Raw genomic sequence first — 24,973 nt, 5'->3', positions numbered from 1 at the left:
TGGACTGTGAAGAAAGCTGAGCACTGAAGAATTGATGCTTTTAAAACGTGGTGTTAGAGAAGACTCTTTGAGAGTCCCTTGGACTGCAAGGAGATCCAACCAGTCCATCCTAAAGGAGATCAATCCTGGGTATTCATTGGAAGGACTGATATTGAAGCTGAAACTCCAATACTTTGGCCACCTCATGCAAAGAGTTGACTCATTGGAAAAGACCCTGATGCTGGGAGGGATTGGGGGCAGGAGGAGAAGGGGACGACTGAGGATGAGATGGGTAGATGGCATCACCGACTCGATGGACATGAGTTTGGGTAAACTCTGGGAGTTGGTGATGGACAGGGAGGCCTGGCATGCTGCAATTCATGGGGTTGCAAAGAGTCAGACACAACTGAGCGACTGAACTGAACTGAACTGAATGATTGGTGATGTTGAGCATCCTTTCACATGCGTTTTGGTATGTTGTCTTTGGGGAAATGTCTATTTAGGTCTTCTCTCCGTCTATTGATTGGATTATTTTTGAATGTTATGGAGTTAAATGAGCTGTATATTTTGGAGATTAAGCCCTTGTTGGTACCATCATTTCTTAAGTATTTTCTCCCAAGCTATAGGTTGTCCTTTCATTTTGTTTGTGGTTTCCTTTGCTGCACAAAGGCTGGTAAGTTTGATTAGGTCCCATCTGCTTATTTTTGCTTTTATTTCTATTGCTTTGGGAAACTGACCTAAGAAAACATTGGTATGATTTATGTCAGAGTGTGTTTTGCCTATGTTCTATTCTAGGAGTTTTATGGTCTCGAGTCTTATATTTAAGTCATTAAGGCATTTTGAGTTTATTTTTATATATGGTGTGAGAGTGTGTTCCAACTTAATGATATACATGTGGCTGTCCAGCTTTTCCAACACCACTTGCTGAAGAGACTGTCTTTTCCCCATTGTATATTCTTACCTTATTTATTAAAGATTAATTGACTATAAGTGTGTGGGTTTACTTTTGGTCTCCCTATTCTGTTCCATTGATCTATATGTTTTTATGCCAATACCACACTGTTTTGATTACTGTAGCTTGGTAGTATTGTCTGAAGTGTGGGAGGGTTATGCCTCCTGCTTTGTTCTTTTTCCTCAGGATTGTTTTACAATTCTGGGTCTTTTATGGTTCCATATAAATTGAATTATTTGCTCTAGTTCTCTGAAAAATGTAATGGGTAATTTGATAGGGATTGCACTGAATCTGTAGATTTCCTTGTATAGTACGGTCATTTTGACATTTTAATTCCTCTAATTCAACAACATGGGATATTTTCCCATTTCTTTAAATCGCCTTCAATATCCTTTATTAATGTTTTATAGTTCTCAGTATATAAATCTTTCACCTCCTTGGTCAGGTTTATTGAAGTCATTTTTAATATAAATGGTTAAAAAGCATTTTTCTTAGATTAACTCAAATTTATTCCAGAAAAAAAAAATCAACCAGAGCATTCTTCATTCCCCTAATTGAGAGGCTCTCTCATTAACAACCTATTTTGGGGGGGCTAAAGGGTGGATGAGGAAGGTGGGGGAGGCGTGGCAGTGATGGTGGGGGTCTGGAGTTTCCACAGGAAGAGCTAACTAACAGTTTCTACAGCTGAGATTAAAGTCCTCCTCTTCTGGAGCTATGGCAGGTAAAAGCAGCCTGTCACTATCATCCATTACATTTTCTGTGAGATGCAAAATGAGTCAGTAAACAACAGCAGTGCACTTTGGTTCCTTATGAAGCTACTATTGTTTGTTATCGACAGCCTCAAGCTGAAACATCAGAACCGTACAAGGACATTTACTAAAACCAGGGCCATGGGATAAGGGGTAATTTGAGGCTTAAAACAAAACAAAGCAAAACAGAACACCTATGCCCATGAAGCAAGTATAAAAGTCCAAATCTAGCTCACAAGTGTATCTAGTCTCTGGGAGAAGATATGTTGAATGACATCATGGGTCTGGCTTTTTCCTGCTGTGTAACCAGCCCTGGCATAATCCCCAGAACCCAAGATTTAAAAGGCACAAATTCTCCTTGTGCAGCGTTTCAGGACCACAGCAGCTTCTGACAGGAGCACAGGCATAGTGCCCACAGCCCACGGAATGATGTAATCCAGGCTCTCTTGGACTGATGCTGCATCTGGAAAATGGGAAGAAGGGGGTGTAATGATTAACCTCCAGCCAGTGTTTTTAATTGCACACCCGAACACATCTCTCCAACATAGGTGATATATTCATTTACAAACTGTATACATGTTGTTATACTAATAAATGATGCACATAATAAAACTTCTACAAGTAGAATTTTTAAATACAAATATGTAAAGCAAATTTCTCCTACTTTCTGGCTGTATCTCCATGGGTTGTTCTGAATCATCTCCAGAGGGCACACACCCACCCTGTTCCCAATAAGTGGACCGTTGGCCTGGACAGGACAAGTACAGGCTAACATGTACTTTCTTTCAAATCTACAAGTCCCCTGATTAGCAACTATCTGGATGTCTTTAATTGTTAGGAACAGGATGAGGCAACATCTGAAAAAGATATCCCATTTTCTCAAGAACAATATTTCTAGAGGCTGTGTACAATGGTGGAAAAGAATTTTCCTGGTATCTAAGCTGTTTGTCATATTGTGGAAAACATTCTGCTCAAAACAAAGTTAAAGCCAGTTTGAGAGCAGCCAGTAAAAGAGATTTAGGGTTATACAAGATTAATCACTGCAGATGGTGATTGCAGCCATGAAATTAAAAGACACTTACTCCTTGGAAGGAAAGTTATGACCAACCTAGATAGCATATTCAAAAGCAGAGACATTACTTTGCCAACAAAAGGTCCGTCTAGTCAAGGCTATGGTTTTTCCAGTGGTCATGTATGGATGTGAGAGTCGGACTGTGAAGAAGGCTGAGCGCCGAAGAATTGATGCTTTTGAACTGTGATGTTGGAGAAGACTCTTGAGAGTCCCTTGGACTGCAAGGAGATCCAACCAGTCCATTCTGAAGGAGATCAGTCCTGGGTGTTCTTTGGAAGGAATGATGCTAAAGCTGAAACTCCAGTACTTTGGCCACCTCATGCAAAGAGTTGACCCATTGGAAAAGACTCTGATGCTGGGAGGGATTGAGGGCAGGAGAAGGGGACAACAGAGGATGAGATGGCTGGATGGCATCACTGACTCGATGGATGTGGGTCTGAGTGAACTCCGGGAGTTGGTGATGGATAGGGAGGCCTGGCATGCTGCTATTCATGGGGTCGCAAAGAGTCAGACACGACTGAGCGACTGAACTGAACTGAGCTAAACTGAAATGTATATAAAAGCCCAAGATAGGTGCCCATAAATATTGTTCTATCGGATCATAATCACTCATTTATTTATGTATCTTCCATGGCCACTTTTGTGCGGCAATGACACAGTTGAGTAAATACAACAGAGACTGCAGGCCCAGAAAACCTAAAATATTTACTGTCTATCTCTTTACAGAAAAAGTTTGCCAACCTCTGAGTGACAGTGATGAAAGGGAAAAGGGGAGGAATATAAAATTATAGATATGAATGCACAGAGAATTCTCCAGTGAGTACATGAATTTATATTTAAAAGACTTTTGAAAAAATATTTAAAGAAATATGAGGGAAAGATTCAGAACAAGAAGGAAGGAATAATTCTGAGAAGCAGCAAGAAATATATGGAAATGTCAGTGAGGCTAAAAGCCCAGAAGATTCTGAAGCTTGTGAAAAGTATTAACAGCAAGAAAAATGACCCTTATAAGTAAAGGAAACAAGAATGGTGTGTAAGAATGCCACTGGGGTGAATGGCACAATGCTACTGAATAGAGAAAGGTAAGTCAATTACTTAACTCTCTAACTGTTAACCCCTACTTAAGGGGTTATGTTTCTGTCTTTTCTATGAAGATTTATCATCACTTATAAAGAATAAAATTAGTGGTAATAAGAAGAAATGGAGATTAACACAGTAAAATAGTGAAAAATACTCATCTGCTCCTGTTTATTTCCAGGCTTGGGTGAACAATATCTCAAGATACCAAACGATATAATCTCAATCCACCAGGAAGTTATTGGTAATCTTTTGGAGTTTGGAGAGAACTGAAAAAGTGCTTAAAATATAGGGTTAGATTAAAAATCTAAAAAAGAAAAAGAGAGAGAAAGACTGAAAACTATGGGATCAAGAGCTTGCTATGACTCCCAGTAAAACTCTAGAATAAATTGTTGAACCTTTAAGAACTGAGGAAGGAAAACTGGGATTACGAAGATAATAGATTTATTAAGAAAATCACACCAGATAAACCTCATATCAGTTTTAGATAGGATTATAATATATAGGGAGAAGGCAATGGCACCCCACTCCAGTACTCTTGCCTGGAAAATCCCATGGACAGAAGAGCCTGGTAGGCTGCAGTCCATGGGGTCGCTAAGAGTCGGACACGACTGAGCGACTTCACTTTCACTTTTCACTCTCATGCTTTGGAGAAGGAAATGGCAACCTACTCCAGTGTTCTTGCTTGGAGAATCCCAGGGATGGGGGAGCCGGGGGTCTGCCATCTATGGGGTCGCAGAGTCGGACACGACTGAAGCGACTTAGTAACAGCAGCAGCAGCAGCAGCATAAATATAGAGTCCTTTGACAGGTTCTCTCCAAATATCATTTGTAGAAGATTTAGAAGGGATGATGTTTGCAGTTATTAAGAGGTATCATTAGTGCACTTATGTGTATTTATAATTAAAGTACTTGATTAATGATATTCTCCGATGTGCTGATTAATGAATTAAGGAAATTAATGAATTTCTCATTAATTCAGCATTCATTCATTAATTCTCCAGGATTTATATTATTATCTTATTTCTTTCTCTTTTTTTACCAATGATTTGGTCAAGGGTATTGCTGCATGACACCTAAATTTGCAGAAACTCAGTAACTGCAAGGAATAGCTAGAATGTCTCATGGTAAAGACAAGATCCAAATAAGATCTTCAGTGTGTGCGTGCTAAGTCGCTTCAGTCGTGTCTCTTTGCAACCCCATGGACTGTAGCCCACCAGGGTCCTCTGTCCATGAGATTCTCCAGGCAAGAATACTGGAGTGGGTTGCCATGCCCTTCTCCAAGATCTTCAGAACCTAAAGCAAATCTTATAATGCCAAACAAAACAAAGCAAAACATGAACAATAAAACCAAAAACAAACAAGCAAAACAAAATTGTGGTTCTCAAAACCAGTTGCACATTAGAGTTAGGGATTTTTATTTAATTGGTTTTGGGTGCAGGCTGAGTATTGTTAAGAGGCATTTCAGTTGATTCTAAGTCAGTCAGAGCTGAGAATCATTTGGAATACACTAACTGTGAAAGATGAGGAGGGAGTGACAAGTGGAATAACCACAGTCCAGTGCAAGTATGGAAATGTTTAGAGGATTCTGTGAACTGTAAAATCAATGAAGCAATGGCGAGATGTGACAACCAAAAAAGCTAAAATGACCATTAATTATAAATATTGAATAGAACTAGGGAATAGTAAAAGTAACTCCCATTTTTCAGGCAATTACTCTTCTATCAGGCACTTCAAGTGCATTTTACAGTCATCCTCAATTTGCAGTGGAGAAAGCTGAAATTTAGTGAGGTTAACTAACTTATCTAAATCACCCAGCTAGCATCTAGTGTGGCAAGGGCTTAATGAATGCTATATAGTAGTAAACTGAGGAGGGCCTGGAGAGACTAATTGGATCGGGAATTTATTAGAAAGGGAAATCTAAGTGATATTTTAATGAAGAACTGGTGTTGAAGGGAATATAGATAATGAATATAGAAAAATACAAAATTCAAATATTTTCCCAAGATTTTCCATCTAAGAGCTGGGAATATTTGTAGGACTTATGAGAAGAAATGCAGTGGTAGGCAAGAGGGCTCATTTTTTGGAGAAAAATCACTTTGGCTTTTACTAATAGGTATTATTTATAAAGTAGCTGTGCCAAGCATTTTACATTCATCTCATACAACCCTAGGTACTATTAGCATTATTCTATTTTAAAGGAGTTGTCCAGATGATGGATTCAGTGCTATATTCAGGATTTGAGCCTAGGTCTTTGTGAGTTAGAGCCTACACTCTGAATCAACTGGCTATATGTATAACATATTGAATGTAATGTAACTGTGCAATATCTAAGCAGAAATGTGCCAGAACCATTGGAAATATGGGAGTAGAACACAGACAAAATAATTGATTATATGTTTAGAAAACTAATAGCTTATAAATAGATTTGTTATTTTTAACTATTTAATTGAAGTATAGTTGATTTAGAATGTGTTAATTTCTTCTGTACAGCAAAGTAATTCAATTATACGTATATGTATATAGATTTTTTCATATTCTTTTCCATTATGATTTGTCACAGGATATTGAATATAGTTGGATTTCCAGGTGGCACTAGTGGTAAAGGATTTGCCTGCCAATGCAGATGTGGATTTGATCCCTGGGTCAGGAAGATCCCCTAGAGTAGGAAATGGCAACCCGCACCAATATTCTTGCCTGAAAAATTCCATGGACAGAGGAGACTGGTAGGCTACAGTCCACGGGGTTGCAAAGAGTCATACACAGCTGAGCGACTAAGCACACACACGGAATATACTTCACCGTGCTATACAGCAGGTCGTTGTTTATTCCCTCTATATATAATAGCTTACATCTGCTAACCTCAATCTCCCAATCCATCCCTCCCCCACCTCTCTCCCCCTCTACCTCTCCCCCTTGACAACCATGTTTGTTCTCTACGTCTGTGAGTCTGTTTCTGTTTTGTAGATGTTCATTTGCATTATATTCTAGATTCCAAATTAAATGATATCAGGTGGTATTTGTCTTTACTTAGTATGTCTTTTCTTTATTTCCCTAGGTCCGTCCATGTTGCTGCACGTGGCATTATTTCATTCTTTTTATGGCTGAGTAATATTCCATTGTATATACATCTTCTTTATCCATTCATCTGTCAATGGATATTTAGGTTATTGCTTGTGTCTTGGCTATTCTTAACAGTGCTGCTATGAACACAGGAATGCCTGTATCTTTTTGAGTTATAGTTTTTTCTACATATATGCCCAGCAGTGGGATTGCTGGATGATATGGCAACTCTCCTGGCTTCCCTTGTGGCTCAGCTGGTAAAAAATCCTCCTACAATTTGGGAGACCTGGGTTTGATCCCTAGGTTAGGAAGATCCCCTGGAGAAGGGAAAGGCTACCCACTCCAGTATTCTGGCCCGGAGAATTCCATGGACTGTATAGTTCAAGGGGCCGCAAAGAGTCAGACACAACTGAGCAACTTTCACACACACGGAAACGCTATAGTTTTTTTTAATTTTTTAAAATTTTAATTGGAGGCTAATTACTTTACAATATTGTGGTAGGAACTTTGATAATGTTTCCATAGTGGCTTCACCAATTTACATTCCTACCAACAGTATAGGAGGGTTCCCTTTTTTCCACACCCTCTGGAGTATTTGTTATCTGTAGACATTTTAATGATGCCTGTTCTGACTGTTTTGAGGTGATACCTCATTGTAATTTTGATTTGCATTTCTCTAATAATTAGCAGTGTTGAGCATCTTTTCTTTTGCCTATTGGCAACCTGTAGGTCTTCTTTGGAAAAGTGTCTATGTAGATCTCCTATCCATTTTTCGATTGGGTAGTTTTTGTTATTGTTGAACGGTATGACCTGTTTGTATATTTTGGAAATTAAGCCCTTCTCAGTTGCACCATTTGCAAATATTTTCTCCCAATCTATAGGGTGCCTTTTCATTTTGTTTATGGTTTCCTTTGCTGTACAATAGTTTGTAAGTTTGATTAGGTTTCATTTGTTTATTTTTGTTTCTACTTCTGTTGCCTTGGGAGACTATACTAAGTAATTTTAAGTGAAGCATTAGCACATAAACATCTTTGTCATAAATATAGTAAATAAAATGTATAAAACTATAGGTAGTATCTATCTATAGTTTATATATAAAATATATACTCTTTTTATACAATTCCTTGCTGCTCCCCTGGAGCAAAAATCTCTTGCTTTTCGTCATGATAATACTGTTATTTTTCTGATGCCTCAAGTCAAACATTGTCTTCTGAAAACATTCATGAAAGAAGACTAAAATTACTTTGACTCTTGTATTCTATATATGTTTGTTTTTAAATAACTTGGTTTCTGTCTTTATCATTATTTTTGCATCTTTACTGAGATGTAATTGACATTTGATAAACATACATTTAAAGTGCATGCTTTGATGAGTTCTGACATATGTATACACATGTGAAATCATTACTGCAATTAAAAAACATTTTCATCAATTCCAAGACTGTCCTGGAACCCTTAATAATCTGTCCCTGTTTCCACTCTCATTCCTAGGCAACCACTGATCTGCTCTGTGGCTCTACAGATTGGCTTTCAATTTCTAAAATTATACAAAAATAGACTCATAGATTATGTATATTTTTTTCTCTGACTTATTGCACTCAGAATGATGATTCAGGGACTCATCCATGAGTATGTATTAATATTTTGCTCATCTTTATCTCAAGGACGTATTTCACTGTATGGATACATTACAATGTGCTTATCTGTTCTCTTGTTGACAAATATTTGGGTTGTTTCCAGTCTGGCATGACAAATAAATCTGGTAAGAAAAAATCATGTTCTTGTCTTTGTGTAGACATATGCTTTCATTTCTTTTGGGTAGACAGCTGGAATGGAATACCTGAGTTATATGTAGATTATTTTAGCTTTTAAGAAACTGACAAACTGTTCTATACCAGCAGTGCATGAGTTCCTGTTCTGCCATATCCTCGCCAACACTTGGTAAGATCACTCTTTTTGATTTTAACTATTCTGATAAATATGTAATGATGTCTCATGTAGCTTTATCTTTCCCTGATACTAATGATATTGAGCACCTTTTCATTTATTTGTCATCCTGTAGCTTCTTCAGTGAAGTGTCTTTCAAATCTTTCGCTTATTTTTAAGCATAGATTTCTGTCTTATTATGGAGTTATATGAGTTCTAAATACAAGTCCTTTGTCAAATAAATGTTCTGCAAATATTTTTTTCCTGTGTTAAGTTTGATTATACTGTTAAAAGTAATAGTTTGCCTCAATCAATAAACATTTTCTTCTAAACCACTTCTAGGTTGCACCATATCTTAAATGTTAAATAACTACATCCATTATAACAAAGCTCTCACACTTACAAATTGATGAAAAATTTTATTGCCTTCTCCATGAAGTACAAAGAGAGTTTACTTGGTCACACAGAAAAGTCTGTATTTTCCAAAATGAAAAAAACAAAAAATGTATTTTATGATTGGCAGTTTTTCTAGAAGGTGATATTTTTACCATTTTATCTAATAGTATAAGTAATAATAATGGACTAATTTCATTGTATAAATATTCATTGCTGAGAGAATCTCAGTACCACTTCATTAAATTTGTTTTCACTAAAATTAGTAATTTTCCCCTGCCTCAATTTTATTTTTTCTGATTTTTTTCCAATCCCTGATTCTGTGGGCTCATGATTTCTCATTAGTCTTTCACACCTTTCCCCCTCCTCAAATTACAACTTTCACTTGGTAGTAAGCAGATTACCTTTTAAAGTAACAGGACAAGTCATCGTCAGCAAATATCTGTATTTATAGCAAAATGCAGCATTTGCTGAATTCTAGCCCTTTCTTCTGTATCCTTCTGCCACAACTGATAACCAGCTTTACATTTATAAAGTTCTATTTTTAGTTGTCTGAAAATCCTGGACAGTTCATATCAGAAAATGTTATAATTTTAAAATGCCAGATGATAGTCAATATTACTATAAAAGTCAAAAGTGAAAAAGAAATGGAAGATATTCCAAGTGAAGAAACTTTGTGACTTAATCTTTGTGATTTTATCTAACATAATGCAAATATATTTCTATCTCTAAAAAAGTAATTCCTTCACAGAATGACAATTAAATTTGATCTACAGTGTCACTAAAAATTAAGAACTTCTATCAGTTATATAGAAGACAGTAGATTATAGGAAAAACTCTAGTTTTTGGGGTGTTTTCAATCAAATAGAAATAAATCTTAAGTGTTGTATAGCATTTACTTCCTTTTGCACCTAAGTTGAATTCAGTACTGACAAATGATCTCTAATAGGAAGCATTTTGTACCTGTTCATTTGTGTGCAAAGCTGTCTATACTGAAACACAAATCAGAACTGCCCTTTACCTCCCTTATTAACATATCAGCTTTGACATTCAACAATTATATTTCAAAAATTAATAACTAGTTGAAAAAATAGCTCTTTTTTCCTTAGTTCCTTTAACTCAGTTTACAGTAAATGTAAGAAGTACAGAACTCAATTTACAGCAAATGTATGATGTAAGTACAGTTCACATTTACTTGGCATAAGGCTGTACTAAGATAAATATCAACTAAACTTACTCTCTACCAAGACTCTCTTCTTCTATATCACCAGTTCAGCATTCAGTTCAGAAAAATAATTAGCAATGGAACAATGATTACCAAAATATGTTTTATGGTACTCTTTCCCTTGAGATGGTAATAGGCAGGACCTTAAGAAATTCTATGCTTGAATATATCAGGTGGCTGCAGACTTTTATTTGTCAGCTAGGGCTACCATAACAAAATTCCATAGAGCTCTCTTTCTAGCTTGCAGGTGACTACCTTCTTTCTGTGTCTTCATATGGCAGAGAGAGGGCACTCAAGCCAACTTACCAATACTTTGGAGGGAGTTGTTTAGTTTGCCCACTGGAGACCCATGCATCCTTGACGCACTAAATGGAGGGCACTAGAAGGATAATGGTAACAAAGTCACTTCCTATAAGGGGTGACTGCCACCCACCCTTGATGGGTATCTTTAAAAATAAGAGGGAATACAGCTGCTATAACGCAATATCCCTCTCTAGCTTCCATTTCTCTTCTGCCCTCCTCAAATAGGTATAGATTAATAGGTGGCCAACCAAAGGATGAATAATCTGAAGCTTTGGGGTACCTATATGAACTGTTTCTTGTTTTGTTTTCCGATTACTGCTTTCTGATGCACTCTGTCAAATATTTTCCTTCACCTGGAATAACACCTTGGGCAAACCTCAAAGCTTTCCAAGTCCTCTTCATACAGAGAGACTCATTTTCTCTGAGTGGGTTTCTTTTGTTTGTTTTCTTGTTTGGGTTTTTCTTTTTCTTTTTTTATTTTTGAGTGGGAAGAGGAGGAAAGACCCATCACTCTGTAAACTAATAACCACATTTCTCCTTGAATCCTCTCTTCCCAAGGTGGTCCTGATATAGACAGGAGGGTATGTCTGGCACAGTGTAGACACTCAATAAATGAGAAACAAGCTAAACTACTGGTTTATATTTGAAGAACCTCCCAACAGCTAGAAAGACCCCATTTATTTAAAAATCAAATTTCTTGCCTCAGTTTTGCATTATAACCACTAACCAAGAAGAAAATTCTAAGAAGATAGCCTTATCTAGACTTATTTTCTTTTGCACTTATCATTAATTTAGCATTTACAGATTCTTAAAGAAAAACATTTTCCCACTATTGAGTGACAAACTATACTCAGTGACATACAAATCAAACCTCTAAGTGGTCAAGAATACAAAATAAAATTAAGTACTATTGAGTGCCTACTATGAATTTGTCACAGGATAAGAACTTGAACGGAGCAGAAGTGATTTAAACTTGGTATAAACTCTAAGGAACTTACACTGTAGTTGGAGGCTAGCATATAAACATGATTGGTTCAAGATCTTAGAAAGGGAGACAGGGGAGGTGAGAGGCATTCCAGTATAGACGTTTGGAGGCATGGGTTCTGAAGCAACACTGCCTGAGTTTTAATCCTGATTGCTCTTCACTGCTATCTCTGGCAAGTTTCTTAACCTCTCTGTGTCTCTCATACTTAAAAAGCAGAATTCCTGAGCAATTCCTATATTATAATAGAAGGAGAAAGATCAGAAAGGATTAGGGACAGATGAAGGAAGTCACTGATTGCAAACATTTGGACTTTATTCAGTAGCAGAGACCCAGGGAACTTAGAAAATTGGTGAGGAGCAACACAAAAACAAAGTTTTGGCAAACCCTAAACTGGTTATGTAGGATGGTTTGGGATAGGGACAAGACAGAGAATATAGTAATAATAATAGTCAACTTTTATAAGATTCTTTGCATGACCTTTGCAAGTGCAAAAAAAAAGCTATTATTATGTTCAGACAATGTGCTGAACACTTTATATGGGATATTTCTACGGACTGAATTCTGCCCCTCCTCTTCAAATTCATATGTTGAAGCCCTAACCTCCAGTATGACAGTATTTGGAGACAGGGCATTTAAAGAGGTAATTAAGGTTAAATGAAGACACAATTAAGGTTGGGGCCCTACGATTCGTGTCCATATGACAAAGAGATAGGAGGATGTGGGTGCACAGAGAAAAGGCTAGGTGAGGCCACAGTGAAAAGGTGGCTGTCTACAAGTCAAAGCCTCAGGAGAAACCAACCTTATTGGCTCACTGACCTTGGACTTACAGCCTCTGCAACTGTTGCGAAAATAAATTTCTCTTGTTTAAGTCACCCAATTTTGTTATGGCAATTCTGGCAGACTAAGACAATGGCTCATTTGACTCTTAAACCAGCCTCATGGAGAAATAGTCTGTCCATCATTGTGTCACCATTGAAGAAACAGAGGCTCAGAGAGCTTAAAATGAATTGCCTAAGACAGTTAATAAGTAGCAGTAAACAGAATTTAAATTTAAGCTGTCTTACTACAAATATTATAGTTCAGTTGTAAATTGGTAAATGAAAGAATTTATACACACAAAAGGCAGATATATGACTTATTAGATTTACTAGACTTATTAGATTCGGGCTAAAAAAAGGGGGGTTATCACTAAATTATTGAGATTTTAGGCCTTGGGGTTCACACAAGTTAAATGAGTAGCTTGTGTGTGATGTGTGGTGTGTGTATAGTTTATATTAAATACTCTAAAAAGGTTGTTTAGAGCAGAAAGGAATTATGGCTTAAGTACTCATGGACCAGCAGACTTGGGTAAAATAAGGGAAGAGATATGGTACTACTGCGGAGGAAAACAGTATTAAAGAATACAAACTGGTAAACAAGTAATGAGATGACATTTAAATGTGAATGATGAGAACAGATAATGTTTTATCTATTTTGTTATTGCCTATAACTATGTCTGTCTTTTCTAAGACACTAAATTAACATTTGGTGATATAGCAAAGAACGGTAGAGAAATGTTGAGATTTAACACTTGGAAGAAGCCATTTTTTTCTCCCAACAGGAGCAATAACAGATTGAGACTGAATTTTCCTCGTCTCTTAACTAGGCTTTCTCTCTCTTTTTTGTAGGAAGGCCTTTTAGCTAGCTTCAACTCGAATGAAGGCGATAAAAACTTGGCCACCTTCGCAAGTGATTTGGTATCTGATACCCGATTGCTGTCTGTTTTAAGGAACAATGAAATAGCTGCAGGATTGTCAATTCCACAAATGCTGCACACAGAGGGTAACTGTTTAGTAATTCTAAACAAAAGGAGTAAGCCCCGAATACAGTCATCGGTAATGGTCGTTGGTTTTATTACGTCCTTCTAGCTTTAGGGGTCTGGTTCTTCAATGCACGTCCAGAGACCCAGCAGAAGCACTGGTTGCTTTCTGAGAATGAGGCAACTATCCCATTCCTGGATTAGTGCTAGAAGTCGCTACTAGGCCTCTGCCAAGCACATCAACTCAGCCGCAATGCGCCTGCCCAGACCGCAGCAGCCTAGCTCTGCATACATCCCATAACACCAAAAACAACTGTACGAGAAAATTCGAATCTGCAGCAGCAACCTCGCCCCCCGCGCTCCAAAGGTTTTAGCCAGCACGGCTGCCTTGCCAGACTACAAATCCCAGCATTCACTCCTCACACGGGAGCCAATAAGGAAGCTACAAATTTCTTCAGCCAATCATACCCCAACCCAGTATAACATGCCGACTGAATTCTGGGGTTTGTGGTTTTCACGTGGCAACATTACACCATCGTGTTTAAGGCGATGTAGGCCCCGCGTCCGATTCCAGACGAAAGCTCCTTCTAATAATTATTCTGTTGGTGCCCCAGGCTAACCTGTTAATTAGTTTTATTCCCAGGCCTTGTGCGCCTTAAAAATCGTAAACTTTTTTTCTTACTGTCATACAGGAAACAAGATTTTTCGGATGAAGACATCCTCATCCCACCGGCCACCCGGTCCTTTAACCGTCGCTTTTAAGTCTCGCGAGATCAGCTCCTTTGGTTGTAGGCAGGCCTCTGAAGGGCGGGTCACGTGTAGATTGACATGGGCCTCAGCCAACAGGATTGCCCTTTATCTGGCGTCTCCACAGCGTGCGTGGGGAGACCTCCGTGAACCCTGACCTTAGCTTTCCGTAGCGTCCCGCGTCTACCGTGCCCGCCCCCGGAGCGAAGGAGGCGGGTTTTGGCCTCTTGCCCTAGGGAACGAGTGCGGAGGGAGTGGAGTGTCCAACTCTTCGGAGAGGCCCTGCTGTACTCCACGCTGCTCATGAGCCCGTTCTCCGGCGAGCAGCGCCGTCGTTAGGCCGGCTCCTTAGCCTCTGCTTCCCCCGGGACAGGCCCACGCCTTGCCGGGGAGGGGGCAGCCTGTCGAGGCGCCTCCCTAGTCAGCGTCTGCGTCGCGCTGCGACCCTGGAAGCGGGAGCTGCCGCGAGCGAGAGGAGGAGCCCCAGCGGCGGCGGGCAGCAGCACCAGCAACGCCGGCGGGCGGGATTGAGGCCGTCAACATGGCGAGCGCCTCGTACCACATCTCCAATTTGCTGGAAAAAATGACATCCAGCGACAAGGACTTCAGGTGAGGCCGAAATCCGACCCTCAGTCCGCCTCGGCGGGCGTCCCCGATCCGCGGCCCCGGCCCTCACACAGGCCTTGCCCCACCCCTTTGGCCTTAACTGGTTCCTCGGCTTTCCCGACGCCTCCAGGCCACCCTCCGCTCCCCGATCCCAGCAGGCCCCTTTTCTCGCCCACCTTCTAACCCCCTCCCCTCGTTATTTCCTCTAGGCCGTTGCCCACCTCCGGTCATAGGCCCCTTCTGCGTCTCCCCACCGCATGCTCTGCCCTCCCAGGACGTGACTTCTCGTCCCAGGTAGCGTGAAGGGGCGAGATCACGCACCACTGTGGGCAAGGGAGTCACTCTAGGCTTGGAGACGTGGAGGCCAGGCCTACTCGCCGGCCTGCCCGAGGCGCTAGGCCTCCCTGCTCGTGGGGCCCGAGCTGCTGCTGCTGCCCACGCGGGGTCCCAGCTGCGTCTCCTTTACCGCAGATGTGAGCAGGCCTAGGTGCATTCTGCTTGAACGATTTGCTTTTCCTCCCAAGTCTTCGGGGTTGTGTTATAAACTTTTTCTTTGGATTATCCCTTTAGTAAAGGTGGTAAGAAGGTGGAGGGGGTGCCAGGATGGTGGAAACTTGACTCTTAGAGTTTTCCCGCCAGCATCTCTTGTCATTTTTCTTTGGCAGGTAAAAACCCAAGCAGGAACTCAGGGTTTCAGTCCTGTTTCCTTTTATTCAAAATTACTGCCAGAAAGGTGAATTGCTGAACCTTAAACAAGTACTGGGAACAAATGGATCTTATTGAAAGGAGTTTTCTAATATGGGGGCGGTGAATATGAAGGTTTGTTATAAAGTTCTGTTCCTGGAGACTTGTGCTGTTGGTTCCAGACCTTGGTCACATGCATATTGAAGAATTGTTATATTTTCACAGATTATCTTGGATTTTTTTCTCTTTTCTTTTTTGCACAGTAATAATTGCTACATTCCTTGCTTCCCGCCTTCTATTCCATCACGAATTAAATTTAAATAAGCTCCCGATCTGAAGCGGATTTTTTATATTTTTTGATACTTGTTTTGTTCTCTAGTGGTTGTATTTTCTGTGCATTTTAAAGGGAAGAACAAGTAGTCTTCAATTTGAATTTTGGTCCAAGGGTTGTTTTTTTTTCCGTATGAACAGTACATTTTAAAACCTGAAAACACACCCAAACCTTAGGTCCTGGGGGAAAATTTTTCCGTTTGTTAAAGAATCATGAAAAATGTAATAATCGTGTTGCTAAATTGATATGCTGGTATATTAAGATAGCCAATGAAATACATTTTGGTATTGTGGCTTCAAAGCCAAGAATGATTTTCAAAAAGTTTTGCTACCTAGGGAGTTTTGAAGTATTGCATTCAAAACTTTTAAAATTAGTTAAAAGTTGCTCATAATAAATATTTTAGTGTTTTGGGAAGAGACGATTATTTGGGGTATTTTTAGGTTTGTGAGTTTTAGGGTGAAAATAAAAATTATTGGGGGAAATAAAAGTTGTTTGTTCCTTAAAGGATTAGAATGTTGTTTCCCTTTGGAGCTTTGCTTGCTTTCAGTGCAAGCCACTGAAAATACAGAAATCAAGTCATGTGATAATACTGCATATGTGATTATTGACCGAAGCCTCCTTACATTTTTTGTAAAAGAAAGTAATACATATATGCTTGAGGGTTTTTTACAAATTATATGGAAGAGTAATACTCAATGTGGAACTCGATAAGGGTTATCTACTAGTTTGGGCTTGAATAAATCAAAACATTGCTTGGAGGATTAATCTTCTAAAAATAGTTGGTGAATATTATAGAAGATATGCCTAGGAACAGTAAATGCCTTTCAGTAATTTGTCATAAAGATATTCTTAATAACTGTATTTTTAAGACCTGTAATACGCTCACACCCTTTAGTAATAGACAAGACTTTGAAACCAAAGCACTATGTATGTTAAGTAACTGACATGTAAGAGATTAATTAAAACAGCATTTGCAGTCAAGTACAAGATTTTTCTGTATTTGAATACATGTGTTCTATTTTAAAATGATGCTTTCTAATTTCTCTTTAGAAATTTATATACTTGTTTATTTTGCTGGAAATATCACAGTTGTAGTCACATGTTTTAAAATACCTAATGCTAGAAGGATCTTGAGGACGCGATTAATTAACATTATAGAAAATCTTAACGTATGCAGACTACTTTACCTTGTGCAAGGGGAAGAGAAAACAGTACATCCAAAAGGAAAAAAAAATCGTGTCCGACTCTGTGTGACCCCATAGACGGCACCCACCAGGCTCCCCCGTCCCTGGGGTTCTCCAGCCAAGAACACTGGAGTGGGTGCTTGGTGATTCTGTAGATAAAAGAATGAGAACTTTAATATGCACAAATAAAACAAATGCTTCGTTTATAAATACTAATCCTGAATATTCAGTGGGTTGAGGTAACTAATGGTATTCTGCTTTTATTTTCATGTACTTCACCACCAACTGAATTAAAGCATTCCAGGGAATCAAAAGCTAAACGAATTTTTTTATCATTGTTTTATCTCTCTGTACATAATAGTTAATACTTACTGTGGACTTTATACACTTGATCCTTACAACTTTAATAAAGTAGACACAAGCAGTCTCTGTTACAGTTGAGGAAACTTCAGTCTGACAATAAGTGCTTGCCCAAGGGCAGTTTGACAGCAGCAGATCTAGGATTTCCAGATAACCTCAGGGCATAAACTCTCAACTACCATACTCTACTTCACCAAGGTTTTTACCAGAGGACATTACGAATAAGACCTTAAATTTCAGTTCTGAGTTAGGCTTGTGGAATATTTTGTGCTAGAAGACACTTTAAATTCCCTAAGAGGTACTCCAAAAAGTTGAAGATTAGTGCTTGCCTTCAGTATTGTCTGCATGCTTGTTGAATGGTTAAGACATTTGTAAAAAGATAATTAACCCAGGGCTGTATGTAGTTTTCAGGCCTAAGTGGCAGAGAACATGAAAGCAAGGAGATTCACGTGCAAGGTGTGATCTGAGTTAGGTCTTGAAGAGAATATGAGTACAGGTGTGAGAGCATTCTCTACAAAGCACCACTCAGGGAGAGAGTATAAATAATCTTGTTAGACATGGCAGGGACCTTTTCTTATTGAACTGAATCCTCCACTTAATTTAGGGCCTTGGTCCTGGGAGTTCTCAATAGATAACTTGTTTTAGTTGATTTCCAGAGTTAAGAAAAAAAAAACATAAGGATTGGGAAAGTTTCTTTAAGAAATCATTGCAAAATCTACCCAAATTATTTGATGCGATCTTAATTCACTGCGTTGTAGAATTTCCCAGCTTGATAATGGTTTGTCACCAAATTAATTTATATATTTTGACTATTGGAAAACATTTGCTCTTGAAAACTGTTTAAGATGCTAATAAAAATATTAGGCCTGTTATGGAATCATCAGCTTTCAGAGTTGAAAGGGACCTTACAGGTCCTATAATAGCTGAAAGTACTGTGTGGGCATTTACAGTAATGGGTTAGGGGAAGATTGAGGGCAGGAGGAGAAGGGGGCAGCAAAGGATGAGATGGTTGGATAGCATGACTGACTCAGTGGACATGAGTTTGAGCAAACTCCAGGAGATAGTAAAGGACAGGGAAGCCTGGTGTGCTGCAGTCCATGATGTCACAAAGATCAAACATAACTGAGCAACTGAATGACAGCTGTTACAACAGGAGAGGCTCTTCTGCTTGTGTTTGAAGAAAAGTAGATTTGATCAGAAGAAATAGATTTGTAGATTTAAGAAGGTGACTTCTGAGCATTTTCTAAGTACTGTGCCTGTTGATGGCAGTGATTTACGTGATTTCACTTAATGTGATTTGGAGGGAGGTGTGGATGCAGGTACTGCTAACACTCATAATCAGCAATAGTTAGGTCTCACCACTGAAAAAGAGGAGAAAGGGACCTCATTGAGGACACTGGGAAGAAGAAAGATGGCTAAAAAGTAGTTTTATTTACATGAACAATACTAAGACTGTCCCAAGTTGATTCATGACTAAGAGAAGAAATGAGAAAAAGTGAGATAGCGGTGGGGTGTGTATGAAATCTTTGAAAGGTAATTTGTTCATTGGGAAATGCAGTTTGCCAATAGCCTTTAAATCTTTGTTGGAAGCAAGGGTAAAATTTAAAATTGTGTTTGTGTATTAGAAGTGTTGTGAAAACCACTCACTGTGGTTTTCACAGTGTATCTTTCTACCATTATTTCTGCCTCTCCGCATTGGATTTATTTACGGTGAATAAGTTTACTCCTCCGGGAACTTTCAGTTCAGTAGAATAAGCCAAGTGTGTTAAGTTGCAGTCTCTGACTGTCTAGCTTATAACTTTTTGTGCAGAGCCTTGGCACAGTTTCTAATGATGGTAGCACCAAAATATTTGAGTAAATGAGATGCCACTGCCTGTAGGTTAATCCACCTGGGACTCCCATAGAAGTCTGCTTGTTAACAACTTCCTCCTCTCCCACCTTAAAACTTATTTTTTCTTGTTAATGTTACCATCCACCAAATGTCCCAGTTGGAACCCTTGATATCACCCTTTCTTCTTTACTTTAGTTCCCTGATGAGTATTTCTCAAATTAGTCTCCTTATCTCAGGCCTCTTTAATGCAGTATGTTGGTAGTTCTTCCATTAGAATTTTCTTCCTAAATATCACAGCTGATCATTGCCTTCTGCACTAATTCCCATAGATGAGATAAACTCAGGAGAGGTTGCCCACCTAAGCTGACTGAAATTACTCTCCCTCAAATCGCTAACAGTCTCCAGGTAACTTAGTGGGTGGTTTCTTTGCTCTTTTATTTTGTATGTAAACACTGTTTACCATTTTTTCCTTCTTGAAATTTTCATATGTATAGGTATCCCTCCCACAGGTTGGGTTTGTTACCATTTGTCTCAGTAAGAGGTTGTTAGTACCTATTTGGATAATTTTGGGAAGGTCTAAGGAGGCAGGGGTTTGTTTGCTTTAGAGTGGATGTTGTCAGAAAGGGGCAATTCGATCACTTGACATCTTAATAAATGTTATAAGGAGGCATGGTAAAGCAAGGGAACAGCTATTGTAAAGCAGAAGTTGCAGTCACTCTTTTAGTTAGGAGGATGTTTGGTGTTTTGTGTTGCTAAGTGAACTTACCTGAAATGGATGTTCTGTGTGATTATATATAGGAAAACAATATCCTTTCACTGTAAGATAAGATCTGTTGATCTGTTTGGATTATTCTTTTGGATATTGTAATTGAAGTTTAGGTATGAACCTCAGAACAGTTCCTGGACTGTAGAGGCTACTAGGCCCCCTTTCTCAGCATCTCTCCCCTCCCCCCAAATCTTCATTTTCTTTGGCCAAGAGCAGATGAAGTTGGTCTTCAGGGCAGTAATTCATGATGGTGACGGCTATACTTTTGCTGGGATTTTGTTGATTAGGATCAGAGGAGTGGCCATTGAGTGTAGTCTGTAGTGGAACTAGGCTTGTTAATTCTCTCTCCCTCTGATGTAAGATGAGTGATTGAACCATCTAATGTGTGACAGTGGTTATTCAGTAACATTAAGACTGGACAGGATACATACCCACTGTAACACCAGAATCCTGTGTTTTCCCTCCTATTTCTTTGTACTTAACTCATGCTTTACTACTCCCATATCTAATCCATTTCAAAAGCCTGTTAATTTTTAATCTTGTAAGTCTCAAATAGGGTTGTTTGTTGTTCTACAGTAGTTACATGTCTAATATGTATTTCTTCTGGAAGACACATCATGACCCTCTTGTGTGCTATCAGGGACAGTAGATAGCGCTTCAGCACTGCACCTGGAGGGGTCATTCTAAACAGCAAAATTACCAACAAAAAGCACAGACATGCAAAAAAAAAAAAAATGGCACCAGATAGACTGAGAGGAGGATGCTTGTTTACATATGAGAGGCGAAGTAAGGCAGACCATTACCTTGGACAGTGTCAGCTGAGAGTGTGTGCGGATGCGTACTTCGGGTGCTTCAAATGTTTCGTGGTTCTTCACATGTCTGCAAATGACATGAAAGCATTGGAGAATTGATTTGGGGGTTACAACACATTTTACTTTGCTAATGAGAATTGGCTCTATGTCCATTTTTCCATCTCCATTGACTGTCATAACTCTAATTCTAGTTACCATCATTTCTCACCTAGACCGCTGCAGCAGCTCTCCTTACTGTTCTCCATTCGGTCTGCTAAATGAAGTTTGATTCTCTTCAAACTATTTTCCACAGTGTAACTAGAGTAATACTTGGAAAATGTTAATCTGATCATTCCACTTACTCTTCATTTCTACCTCAAATGCTTTTCAGTAGCTTCCCATCACTTTTACAATACAGACTAAAATCTTGCTAAGGTCTTCAGACTTCTCTGATCTTTTGGCCCTTGCTTACTTGGTTATAACCTCCCCACTCCCCATACACAGTTCCTATTCGTGTTTAGGACCTTAGTCTTTTCTGATACACAACTTTCTTTCCAGTCTAGCTCATGTTATTTTGTTAGCCCATTGTCTTTGTATCATGTTCCTTTCCTTCATAGCATTTATCTCAGTTCATAACTACATATGATAAGTACTCATATATGTAGTTTAAAAAAAATTATTATGCCTCCATTCGATTGTTACGTTAACTTCAAGGTAGCAGGAAGCACCTGTGTTTGCTTTTGCTAGCCCTTGTCTCCATAGCACCTAGCATAGTACCTGACAGAAGGTTCTCAGGACATAGGGAATGAGTATGTACAGCCTGTCCCATCTTAACCTCAGCCTGGATTTCCATCTTCCCGTTAGGTTTCCCTGTGTCTCAGACACACTGAATTGCTTCTCATCTGGGGTGCTATGCTCCTCCCCAGCACCACCACCATGCACACAGATTTAAAAATCCCAAACCAGCTTTCTCCATGGAAACCCCTCTTAAACCTTTGAAATCCAAACTGTCAATTCTTTGGTGTGGTCATTGCCGCACACCCTTGAGTATTTTTAAAAGTTTGTGTGAGATTTGTCCAAGTTACCTGTTTGTCTGCCATGTGAGATGAAAAGTTCAAAGGAAGGGACTGGATCTAAGTTTATCATTTCAGCCCTTCGTGCCATAGCTAAAGCAATAAATGCGTAAGAGACATTTTACAAATTGGCTTCTCAGTCTGCCATGGACAGCTTTCAAACTGGTCAAACTACTTCTTTTTCAGATTTATAGTGCAAACTTTTTAACACATTAACAGAGGGAACTTTCTGGTTTTAGGGTCACAATTAAAACGTAATTCTTACTATCGCAATCTAGTTTTCTGATTTTTAAAAATATTATCTATTGCTAATTTTGCTGATGCTCACTTCAGTTTTTAAAAATGTTTAACTGTTAATTATAGATTTTTGAAATCAATAAATTTCTTTATTAGAGTATAAGTTCTCTGAGGGTCCTTTGCTCATAATCCAGCCTTTGTAGCATAACAGGCAGTGAATAAATAAATGGTAAATAAAGGAAGGGATCTTTGTACCCGTAGTTTCTTCAGAACTATAAAATAACTTTTTATTGGGATGATATGCTTTTTTAAATTTAAATTGATGATCACTGTGTTTTCTCTTCAACTGTATGATTAACATTTCAGAGATTCTTAGAGGTTCCTAACTGATACGCCTGTCTAATGGATTTTATCTAAGTAAAATAATTGGTGAAGATGCTTTTCGTGCTTTGCGTGTAGAAGTGCGTGCATGGTTCTATTTAGTTGTTTTTTTCTTTTTAACTTTCCGGACTGTTACATGATTTTAAATTCATTTTTTTCATCATGTACAATGGGAAGAGGCTTCCAATTAGGAGAACAGTGTTAATTTTAAAAGGCACAGGATTAATTTACCTGTGTTATCCCAATTTGACCATATGCTTTTCTTTTTAAGCGGTTTAACAAGACTTGATAAGAATTATGCTGGTGTGTAGTTTAAAACTTTGTCCGTTGGCAGTGGTCCTTAAGGAAAGGGGGCTAGATGTCTGGTGGAACAGCTTTCTGCTCCAAAACATCCTTTTGAAAATACACTTGATTCTGGTGGTGGGAGTTGGGATGGAGGTGAGAGTGCATTTTGTAATTTTCCCAGTGGTTTGTAATATGAGCCGCCCAGTCTGACACTAAAGTATTGCACAGGAAGGTATTCTTAATGTTAAAGACTTCCTAGATAAAATTCAAATCACACGCAAAGTAAAAGTAGAGAGGCACTTTTCTTCCCCTAAAAGCCTTGATGCAATTATAGTTGACCCCATAACTATGGGTTTGAACTTCACGGGTCCACTTAACATGGGAACATTTTTCATTAAATGCATGCCATATATACTACATGATCTGCGATTGGTTGAATCTGCAGATGGAGAACTGTGCAGTTGTGGATGTTGACTGTAAAGTTATACATGGATTTTTGATGAGATGTGGAGGAGGGGGTGGGGCATGGGGAGGCTTGGCACCTTTAATGCCCACGTTGCTCAAGGGTCAGCTTTATTATTCATTGAAGGTCCTGTCAGTAAATTTGAAATCAAGGCTAACCTGAGGAAAATAAAGCCAATGATACCTTATTTAAAAGAGTACATCAGGACTTAGATATGAGTGATAGCATTAGATTTGAAAACAGTGATTTTTGTTAATGCTTAAAAATTTTAATTACTGACAAATTTTAATCTTTTATTAGGTTTATGGCTACAAATGATTTGATGACAGAACTGCAGAAAGATTCCATCAAGTTGGATGATGATAGTGAAAGAAAAGTAGTGAAAATGATTTTGAAGTTACTGGAAGATAAAAATGGAGAGGTACAGAATTTAGCTGTCAAATGGTGAGTTGTGTTTTACTTGATTCCTACCACCTCAGCTTTTAAAAAGTTCAATATGGTAACTGGTAAATTTTCTTAGTTTTGTTCTGAGTCTTTGTGGAGTGTTTTAGACTTTGTGGGTATCTTGACTTAGCATTTGTACTTGGTACGTAGACACATCCTTATATGTAGTTTCTATATTGGCTAGAACAATGGTATTTATATCTTATGAAACTTTAGAAAGACTGGTTCTCTTACTTATTTGGCCAGATTTTTTAGCTGGGTTAAAAGGCCTACTTACTGTATATTCCAAGGCAGTGTGGAGTTTAAGAACCAATGATAAGGGAAGTAAAAAATAATAAGACTTAGTAAAGGATAGCAGCAGTTAAAACTATAGTTCACTTAACACTGATGATACAACAGTTAAAAGAATTCCCATTACTTTGGAGAGTGGTGCATTGAGAGCATCTTTTAGGTGTGATATTGACAACTGGGTAGAGAATTTGAGTTCTTGGTAAATTGTATTAATGCACCTTTTTAATTTATGCATATCAAATATTAGAGATCCTTAAAAACTTACATAGTAAGTTATTGGTAAGTACAATAACTTTGGCTTCCTATAAAGTTAAATTATAGAATTTAATCTCATTTTGTATGACATATAATATGTGGTATTAATTTAAATAGAGCATTCTCATTATTACTTTTGAATATTCTTATAAAGGCTTTAAATTTATTTAAGGCTAAGGATTTACACATCTGTAAAAACAGGCAAAGTGTGAGAAATCATTGGTCAGCATAGATTTTTCTAGACATGTAATACAACTTTCTTTAACTTGGGGCATTTGCAGGTTTAAAATAAAATGGGTCTTCAAAAAAAAAATAAGTTGCAGAATAGAGCCAATGAGTCTAGTTTTACTTTAGTAGTTATTTTCATCTTTTATTTTGGTATGTGCTTATTAACAAACAAAATTTTGTCTAACATATGTGCTGAGCAATTAACTAGCCTTTAAAAATGATAATAAAAAGTAGGTTTTGTCCCAGATTGAGAGGTACACAGATCTTTATTCACTTGAGTATGAATCTTGTTAGAAACCTGAGCTTTTGATGATCTCTTATACATAAAATTTAACAGGTGGGGGGAAATGACATATATTTAATAATATAAGAAAGAAGATAGAAACAAAGGTAATATATTAGGAGATAAAACTCAAGAACTGATTCTAGGAGGAGGGAAAGTCCTAATAGATAAATCACTAAGTAGCTTTATCAAGAAATTGAAAAATCTGTCAA

General features: G+C 38.3%; 1 protein-coding gene and 1 long non-coding RNA gene across 3 annotated transcripts in view; one reads left to right on the top strand and one right to left on the bottom strand.

Annotated features, from left to right (window-relative positions):
- Window positions 1–1,422: 1,422 nt before the first annotated feature.
- Window positions 1,423–14,288, bottom strand: LOC100848339 (uncharacterized). The gene is made up of 2 exons (XR_234564.5): window positions 14,204–14,288; window positions 1,423–2,143 (listed from the first exon to the last, which is right to left on the bottom strand). It is a non-coding gene; the product is annotated as an uncharacterized lncRNA (long non-coding RNA).
- A 220-nt stretch (window positions 14,289–14,508) lies between these two features.
- CAND1 (cullin associated and neddylation dissociated 1) overlaps window positions 14,509–24,973 on the top strand; it is a 34,305-nt gene continuing 23,840 nt past the window's right edge. The window contains 2 exon segments of one of the 2 annotated variants that reach the window (NM_001101173.1): window positions 14,509–14,877; window positions 23,561–23,704. In NM_001101173.1, coding sequence (NP_001094643.1) covers window positions 14,810–14,877; window positions 23,561–23,704 — 212 coding nt within the window. In that variant the 5' untranslated portion in view covers window positions 14,509–14,809. 2 annotated transcript variants of the gene reach the window in all.

This window comes from Bos taurus, chromosome 5 (genome assembly GCF_002263795.3).
Source record: "Bos taurus isolate L1 Dominette 01449 registration number 42190680 breed Hereford chromosome 5, ARS-UCD2.0, whole genome shotgun sequence".
Classification (NCBI taxonomy): Eukaryota; Metazoa; Chordata; class Mammalia; order Artiodactyla; family Bovidae; genus Bos; species Bos taurus.
The sequence above is the reverse complement of the archived record's forward strand: the minus strand, read 5'-3'. Positions and strand labels throughout refer to the sequence as shown.